Below are 9,535 nucleotides of genomic sequence, written 5' to 3'. Positions count from 1 at the left end.
CTCTCCGTTGTGTTTTTTATTTCGCTGAATAACTTCTTCAGTTCTGCAAGTTCTGCTACATTTTTTTTCAGGACATTGATTTCCTTGTACATTTCCTCTTTCAGGTCCTGTATACTTTTCCTCCTTTCATCATGATGCCTAGTTGAGTTTTCTTGTATCTCATTCAGTTTCCTTAGAATTATCACTCTAAATTCCTTGTCAGTCATTTCAAGGGCTTCTTGTTCTATAGTATCTAGAGCTTGAGATTTATTATCTTTGGGTAGTGTACTTTCTTGATTTTTTGTATTTCTGGTGTCTTTTCTTTGATGTTTATTCATTGTGGCAGGGGGTTTCACAGTCCACAGGTTTGACACTATTGCCTGACTAAGATGTTGCTGGGGTTGCCGATTTTTATGGCTACCTCAGTGACTACTCAGTTGGCCACTAGTGCCTTGCCTTTGTGGTTACCTCGGGTCTTGGGCCTCTCCGGGGAGTCACCTCTCTGGTCGGCTTGGACTCTGCTGGGCTGCTGGGTGATGGGGCGGTACCACAGGGTGTCACTCCTGCCGCTGCTGGTTCTCACGCTGCTGCTGCAGCTCACATTGCTGCCACCGCTCACACCGCTGCCACCGCTCATGCCACTACCGCCGGCTCCGCTGCTGCCGCTTCCCCCACTCCCACCACTACCGCTGGTGCCGCTTCCCCCGCCGCTGCTGCTATCGCTGCTGCCACCAGTGCCGGTTACGCCACTGCTGCTGCTGGCCACCTTGGAGAAGTCAGGAGTAGTTTCTTCCTTTTGCGGGCAGCTCTCTCGCAGTAGTCACGGACTCGTCTTCCAGCCTTTCCCTCCACGCTCGGCTCCCGTGGATTGCTGGTGTCCCGCACCGCTGCTGAGGCCTGGCCTAATTCAGGCACATTGGGCGTCAGTTGCTGGAGACCAGCTCCAGTCGAGTTGGGGGGAACCCAAAAAGGGAGAGGGAGGGTCAGCAAAAATAACAAACACAGACGGAGACCTCAATGCATCAATATGCACGTTCTCTCTCTGCCGGCTCTGAGTGTGTTGCAGCTGGAGCCTAGAATGTTATTTTTTCAAAGAAAATCATGGAAAGGATAAAAACACTCTGATGGGTACTCTGAAATACAGACCTTTGCTGATGACATTGAGATTATACAGTTGGATTGGGTCAAAACTCCAGAACGCCACTGGAAAAACTGGAGCTGTAAAATTGCTAACCAAACATCAAACAGAAGAAGAATTAATTATGTGGGACTGAACCAATAAAGAACTAAAATGTGTGGGGCTTTTTGTTTTACTTTTTTTTGTTTGGAACAGAATTCTTTTTATGTTTTGTTTTCTAGATTTTAAGGATTTTTTTTTTTTTTTTCTCTTTTGGGCTATTTTGTAAAGCATACTTTTGTGAGCCAAACTGAAACATTTACTTTTCTCTACTTGATTCCTCCAGGATTTTGTAACTATTCGTGAGTATGCTTATTTTATGGCAATATAGTTATTTGCATAACTTCAATAAGAATCTGTTTTCTTTTAACAGGACAAAATTGGAGACACTGGTTATTTTACCAAGGGTTTGATGGGAATGTCATATTTTCAGATATGTGCAGGCAGCTTTGAGGGATTGAGATTGACTTTATAAAGCCAATAGACTTGGAGAAAGACTCGTCTGGTACCTTGTTTACACATTCCTTTACAAGGTTCTTGGTTCCCAGCCTTGCTGTAAGTAAAGAATGTCATTTTCTTTCTTTCTTTTTTTTTTGATTAGCATGTTCATTGTTACAAATCACACTTTTTCTTTATAACCCTATCCAAATTCTTGGTTCCCAGCCTTGCTGTAAGTAAAGAATGTCATTTTCTTTCTTTCTTTTTTTTTGATTAGCATGTTCATTGTTACAAATCACACTTTTTCTTTATAACCCTATCCAATCTCTCCCTTTCCCCCGCCCCCTCCCCCCTCTAATAACCACATCTCTCCCTTTCCCCCGCCCCCTCCCCCCTCTAATAACCACAGATTTGTTTTCTCCATCTGATAGATTAACTGTTCCTCTGTTGGTTTGTTGCATAGATGATCTGTCCAGTATAAGAATGTCATTTTCCGACAGGCCCAAGAGACTTGATATTTTGAGAATCTCTGGAAAAGAGGAATTCATTCACCTTGAACAAATGGTCTGAGAGTGAATCAAATCCTCAGCTTGGCTTTCTAAGCCCCAAGAGGCTTTTAAAAATGTAATCTGAGATTCCTTATAAAAGTCCCCGCAAAGCCAACCTAAAAGGAGCCTACATAATAAATCACTATTCTCGTTGCACTTTATGCAAATAATCAGGCCAGAGACTAAACTTATTTTGCAAATAAATTTGTCTTGTCGTAAATATCTTTGGTGGAAAGGAGGGACTTGAAGAGAGGAAAATATGTTTCAGAAGAAGAAAACTATTGTACACGTATTATTAGATTCTAGCCCTGACCATTATTATTATTATTATTAGTTTTTATTATCTAGACTGAATCCTGAATTTTTAATTTCTTCCAGTATCCACAGTGACTCTCCAGATTAATGTTTCACTTTTTCTTCCACACTTCTGATTTGGAACAACTAGAAATTAAAGTTGCCTTTGTCCCAAGGCCCTGCAAGTTTAAGTGATTTTGGCTTTGAAGAAAAATCATCCTTAACCACTTAATATTTGGAGAAACTTTGTACATGCCAATTGCAGTCCAGAAAAACCTGTCAGATTGCCATGGCCAGCTACTCCAAATGAAGATGCTTCAAAGACTGTAGAAAAACTAGCTTATAAACAATTCCTGACATTAACCATTGTTTTTCTTTGTTGTCATAGAAAAATATCTTATTAAATACCTGCATACTTACACCATACAGAGATCTAGCCTTGATGGTAGCCCATCTGCAGTGCCACTTTTTGGAGTGGGAGAAAACTGTTTAACCAAACTGACCTATTCTCAGGACTAAGAGATGGACTCAAAAAAATATGAAGCAGCATACTCAAATTTGTTTTTTTCTACTTGTTCCAATTTATGCTTTTTCCTTTGCCTATCTCTTATCTCCAAACTTTTAACCCAAATCTCTCCATAGCTACCAATCCTACTTTAATATGTGAAACTTTCTAAAAATTAAAGTTTCAAAGGGGAGAGGGGAAACTCTAGGAAAGCAAAATGTACTGGTACCAAAATATATTTCTTTGACATATTTCAAGATGGTTAATTCAGAGAGCCTGGAAAACCAATAATAACTAGAAGGCTGTTTTTCATCTAAAGAAATTTACATCTGTAAATGCAAACAGGAAAGGAATTTACATCTGTAAATTCCTCTGGGGTGTCTCTCCTTCGTCTTCTACCTATTCTTTCTGAGAACGGCAGTGAGATTACCTGAAATATTTTCAACTGTATACAAGATGTCTCTACTTGAGTCCCCCACCCCCATTTTCTCTCTCTCATGAACACTGATATCTAAGCTTTGTGCCTCACTGGGAAATTGAAACATGACTCTCCTGGTGATTCCCCCATGTTTTACCCCCTCCCAGCACATTGAATAATAAAATTTGTTATGCCTTCTCTTTATATTAATCTAAATTCGTCAGTGATTCTTATTAATGAAACTTCAGGGGTGAAGAGGGAGTTTTCGCTTGGCCTCTATACCCCACCCCACATCTCCCATTCCCACACACATAACATCTCTTTCTCCTCCAGCTTAATTCTGTCTAATGATAATGATGGTGATGGTGGTTTATTCTATTAATTCTTCCAGGAATCCCTCGCTGACCCAACACTGGAACAGGTCCTGTGTTCTTTGAGTTTATTTCCATGTATCACACAGATCTATAATTGCCTTTTTAATTGCCTGTGCCTTCAAAGTATAGTTTTTTTTAAAAAAATTTTATTTACATGAACTTCAAAAACTGGTAAAACTAATTACTAATGATAGAATCCAGTCAGTGATCACCTCACCTTTCAAATACCATATTGGGGATTAAACTCCAACATGATCTGGAGGGGATATTCCAACCATAGCACTATTCATTTTTAAAAAACTGACATCGAACTTTACAGATCTGGACTCTAATCAATATTAAGTAGTAAGTCAAACAAAATTACCTTCCCCTAAACCATCAGGTGACCAACAGGTGGGCCTTTTAGACAATATTTTAGTTTGACTGCAAAAGCAAACGTAGTAATCTTCTAAAGGACCTTAGCCAGAGAACAGCCATCTTTGGGGTAACTAAGACCTAGTAGAAAATTTCAGTTAGCCATTAACTTAGGAACTGATAATCATCAATTCCTTGAGGTTAGCACAGGAACTGAGAAACTCACCAGTATGGCTGAACTGCCCAGAGATGAAATCATGCCCTAAAGGGATCCTTCCCAAAAGTTTATTTCTGTGTATCTCCCATTACACCCTCTTATGTTGATTTACTTTAGATGTTGCACACCTAAAATGAAGAATTGAAACTAAGTTTTCTTGTTTTTCTTACCTTTCCTAATCAATTGCAAACAAAGGAATTCCAAGAGAAAGGCAAAGCACCCTAGCTGATTATTAACTTATCCTCTTGCTTAAAGGAAAATTGCATCCACATTAGTTAGAGGTACGAGTCAGGTATTTTTATGTTCCAGTGATGCTTGACCGAGGTTATTGTCTTTGGGTTCTCCCTAGGAGATAAGGATTCCAACCCTGGGTTAACATCAAGGGTTGGAAGCTGACCAATCCACCAACTGCAGACTCTGTGACGCCAAAGCACCCAGTTCATCATGGGGCCCTACACGTGACTCAGCCCCTCTGCTGATCCCATGATCAGCCTTCCCCTTTGCCCACAGGACAAAACTCTTACCTCCCCTTCCCACATCTTCCCCTTTATAAACCCTAGGACAGGCACCAGAAGGTGGGATGATTTTAGCCTGGTTATTCCCCAGGTGCTGGTTATCAAAATAAAGCTTCCAATCTTTGCACCAGCTTTTGAACTTTCAGGTCATTTGTTCAGTTGAGCCTGTTGATGGTGACAATCTTTTTACCTTATTTCTGAGTTTTGGATAGTTTTTCTTTGAAGTCTCCTCCACCAGGAAGGTAGGGGCTCTGTATTGTTGGCCATTTTATTCCCAGTGGCTGGGCCCAGAAGTATTGAATGAATGAGGTGTTGCCAAGGCCTATGTCACCTGGCTATTGTGAGGACACCATGAGATGATGCTTGCAAGCTGTCTGTCAGAGTCTGGCACATAGTAGGTGCTTAAGACATAAGAGTAGTTAGTATTATTGTTATGCGGCACCTGGGTGGGGGGGGAGGGAGCTATTTATTACTCAGAGGAGTGGGTGGCTGTGACTCCTGTCATGGAGGGGACTGAGGGAGGGTTCTGGGGCCTGTGTGCCTCCACACCATAATGGTGGGGGAACTAGTATTTCTTTTTCGAAGTCTCCATGGGATACTCACGTCCTCGGGCACTGCAGGAGCAGTGGTGGTTTGGCTGATGGGCTACAAGCCAGCCTTGTTTGGGTTTCTATTCCTTCTGCTGTTGCTTAGCAGCTGGCTGGTGAAGTATGAACACAAGCCCACCTCCCCAGAACCCCAGAAGGTGAGCAAGAAGGGGCTTAGCTTCAGCTGAGGGGTATGGGGTATTTACAGCTAGATGGGGGGTTGAGGGACAGGGACAGTGTCAGGAGAATGAGGCAAGACTGACGAATCCAAGACTCTGGTCTCAGTCCCTGCTCTGCGACCTCCTTTTGGGTGACGGTGGACAGACCCCTTCCCTCCACAAGGTCTCAGTTGCCTCAGTGTTAAAATAGGGACCATCCCAGATTCTCCCACTTCATGTTTGATGTTAACATGCTTTGGCAACAGTAACAACTACTTTAATATGGAAAAAATTAGGATGGATAAGTAGAGATACGTATTATCAACATAGATACATCTCTAAGATATAATAATAAAGACAGCAGAAATGCACATAGATTATGACATCTTTTATATAAAGTTAAAAAAATGCAAAAGTGCCCTATCCTGTATTTTAAGGAAGGATGTCTCAACCTTGGCACTATTGACATTTTGGGCCAGACAATTTTTTGTTGTGGGCACTGTCCTATGCATTGTTGGAAGTTTAACAGCATCCCTGGCCTCTACCCATGAGATGCCAGTAGCACCCCCCCCCACCCCATTGGTGACAACAAGAATGTCTCCAGAGGTTGCCAGATGTCTCCTGGGGAGGGCAAAATAGGCTTCCATCAAAAACTACCAGTATAAAGAAATGCATGGAAAAAATAAATACCAAATTCAGGATTGCAGTTGAGGAGATGATCAGGGAGGGGGTCACTATGGGAAGGACTTCAGTTATATTTGTGATGTTTCATTTCTTAAGCTGGTGTGCAAACATGGGTATTTGTTGTAATGTTTGCTTTGTTTTTGCATGTGTGAACTATGTAAATTTTTAAATGTTTTTAAAGACCAGTAGTTTGTAGCTGAATCCAAAAAAGAAAAAAAATAATGAAGTGTTATTAACTGGGGCAGGGACGGATGAGAATTATAGAGATAAGAGCATGTCATGAGACCACTGAGACTTTACAGTTTGAGATTTTACTAGGCCTGACAAAATGCTCAGAGAGGCATATTGGAAAAACACAGGCTCTGGGGACAGATATATTTGGGTTAAGGGCTTTATGTCCTCTGTGACTGGCAGATTTAACAAGCCACGTCATTTATTCCTATGAACCAAAGGCATCCATGGTCTTGGGAGTTTGGGGGCCGTATGATGCTGAGAAAGTGACCATGTCCCACTGGGTCCCCATCCTCTGACCCATAAAATGTGGCAATGATGTAGCCACCAGAATCGATGAGGACAATGTTTATAAACCACCTGGCAGGGAGCAGGTGTTCAAACAGGAAAGGGATTATCATTATTAACCAACTTTCCCCTTTTCCTGGCGGTGGGGAGCTTAGGAGGAGGCAGAGAAACCAAAGACTCCCGCAGCCCACCCCAACCATGGCAAGGCCATGAACCCGAAGGAAATGGAGAGGATACATGCCTGCTTTGCCCTCCAGGACAAGATCCTCGAACGGCTTTTGTTCAGTGAAATGAAGGTGAAGGTCTTAGAAAATCAGATGTTCTTCCTATGGAATAAAATGAATCAGCACAGGCGGTCCAGCAGACATGGGAAGTTTCCCACGAGGAAACACAGGAAGAGAAGGTGCGGGTCAGTTTTCTCCATCACTGACTGTACCTCCAGTTCTCCCACCAGATGAGATCGGGGCGGGCTGGCCTCTGCTCTTTTTACCTCGACTCAGTCAAACCCAGACAGAGGCTATTGACTCTTCTTAGTAAATCACACCAGAGAGGTGCCTAGGAGCCAGGAGAAGAGGCTGAAAGTCATCTCTGAAAAAGAAAATCTGTGCACAGCGGGTGAGCCAGGTGTCACCCAATGACACAGACTGACAGGGGCTCTAGAGACTATATCTTCTTCCCTTTCAGTTGGGCCACCTCTACCCTGGTCCAGGGCCTGATGCCCATTCTCTTTGAGTCCCCCCACTGTGGCCCCAGCCCCCTGGTCTCCCTTCTCACCCTGCACTCAGAGGCCAGAGCCAGCCCTGCCAAGTCCGTCTCCGGCCATGTTCATTGTCTGTTCTTGGGCCAACATCTCGCCGTCATGGTTGACAGAATAAAACCCACATTCCTTCCCATGGTGTTCAGGCCCTTCGTCACCCGACCCCTTTCCAGCCTTTTTCCCCTCCTTTGTCCCCTTCACACATCTTAAACTCTGTGCCAGAATATCCTAAACATCAGTCATTGGTGTTCCAGCTCTGTGATTTTTGCCACAGCCATGCACCACCTGAGTGTTTAACTCACTATTGTCCCATTAAATCAAATAATCTTTCTTAAATAAATTTACCTGTAAAGGAAAATAAATAACAATTTCTGTGTAAATTTTTTTAAAAAGTATGATTGGCTGAAATAGAACACAACTGTAAAAATAAAGACAATGTAAACATAGTCACATTATTCAGTTCCAACCAGACCTCAGTTGCCTGTGCTTTTTGTATTAAAAAGAGATTAGCAAGTGTTAGAGTGTGAAAGGTGGGCTATCACCGAGCTGAGACTTTTCTCCAGAAAGAGAAGTGGAAAGGAGATCGCTACTTCCCTCTGTGATTCAGTGTGACTTGATGGCATGTTGGTGTTCCACCCAAAATTGACTCTCTCAGCACAAGTCTCATGCATTCTAACCAAACCAGATAACTGGCCATCTCCCAAATTCAACCACATCTTTGCTCACATTGTTTCTTCCCCCAGAATCCCTTATTTCCCCCTTTCTTCTGTTATAATTCTTCACTTCTTCCAAAGCCATCACCTCCAGAAAGCTTCCCTCAACCCAGCTCTAAGGAATCTCTTTCTTTTTTTCTTTTTGTCTTTTTTACTGGCCGGTAACGGGATCGCAACCCTCGGTGTCGCGCCCGTACCGGGGACCGGCAATGGGATCACAACCCTCGGTGTTGCGCCCGCACCGCGCTCAGCCAGTGAGCGGGAACCGGTCTCCACATGGGATCCGAACCCTCGGTGGGAGCGCCGCCGCGCTCCCAAGCAGCGCACTCTCCAGTGTGCCACCGGGCCGGCCCAGGAATCTCTTTCCTTAGTGCTCTCCAGCATTTTATCTGTGGTTCTACACTAGAATGTATCAAAATCTGCTGGGATTTGATTTGCACACATTTCTGTATTCCCTCCCCACCCTTTAACTAGATTCTCAGAAGAGAAGAGACATAGGGAAAGCCTCGTTCTTCTTAGCGATTATTAAGGTGGTTGTGAGCAGAATGTGGGTAGAAATATGAAAGGCAGCTATACCCATTGCTATACACCAATGCACTTGGTAGAAATATGGAATGAAGACTATTCTGATGAGGCTCTTTGAAGACAAGCATAGCATGTTGTACCTCTGTATATCCCGCATAGCACCTATCACAGTGGCTAGTATACAGTCGGAGCTCAATACTTAACATCCCTGACATTTTCTTCATCCCTTTCATTTTATGATGACTCTCCCATATCCTACTTTGTTTAAGAGCAGGATCTCTGAGGCTAAACTGCCTGTGTTTAAATCCCAACTCTACCAACCTTCAGTTGTGTGACCTTGGACAACTCTATGTTGTTTATTCTTGCTGTACCTCAGTTTCTTGAAATGTTAAATGAGGAGATTAACACTGTGAACTTTATAGAGTTGTTTTTAGGATTATATGGTGTCTTAGTCTGTTTGTGCTGATGTAACAAAATGCCTGAGACTGGGTAATTTATAAAGAATAGGAATTTATTTCTCACAGTTCTGGAGGGTGGAAAATCGAAGATTAAGTCTCTGGAATCTGGTGAGGGCTACTTTCTGCTTCCAAGATGGTGCCTTGAATGCTGTATCCGGAGAAGAAGAATGATGTATTTTCACATGACAGAAGGTGGAAGGGCAGAAGGGGCCAAACTCCATTCATCAAGTTCTTGTACGGTTGCATTAATCCATTCATGAGGGCAGAGCTCTCATGGCCTAAACACCTCCCAAAAGGCCACACTTCCAGTACTGT

General features: G+C 42.9%; 1 protein-coding gene across 1 annotated transcript; it reads left to right on the top strand.

Moving 5' to 3' along the window:
* The first annotated feature begins 5,372 nt into the window (after window positions 1-5,372).
* LOC103590841 (chromosome unknown open reading frame, human C1orf234) lies at window positions 5,373-7,225 on the top strand. Its single transcript, XM_008573171.1, has 2 exons — window positions 5,373-5,564; window positions 6,923-7,225. Exons 1-2 carry the CDS (start codon window positions 5,373-5,375, stop codon window positions 7,223-7,225), a joined length of 495 nt encoding a protein of 164 aa, XP_008571393.1.
* The last annotated feature ends 2,310 nt before the right edge of the window (window positions 7,226-9,535 follow it).

Source organism: Galeopterus variegatus, unplaced genomic scaffold (assembly GCF_000696425.1).
Source record: "Galeopterus variegatus unplaced genomic scaffold, G_variegatus-3.0.2 Scaffold50, whole genome shotgun sequence".
In the NCBI taxonomy this organism is placed as follows: domain Eukaryota; kingdom Metazoa; phylum Chordata; class Mammalia; order Dermoptera; family Cynocephalidae; genus Galeopterus; species Galeopterus variegatus.
This window is presented reverse-complemented; position numbering and strand designations above follow the sequence as displayed.

Bases quoted from the DNA above. Each gene is read 5' to 3' on its own strand.
- LOC103590841 (XM_008573171.1), top strand. From the start codon at position 5,373: ATGGTGGGGGAACTAGTATTTCTTTTTCGAAGTCTCCATGGGATACTC. The intron at 5,565-6,922 runs GTGAGCAAGAAG...TGGGGAGCTTAG, and splicing joins CCTCCCCAGAACCCCAGAAG to GAGGAGGCAGAGAAACCAAA.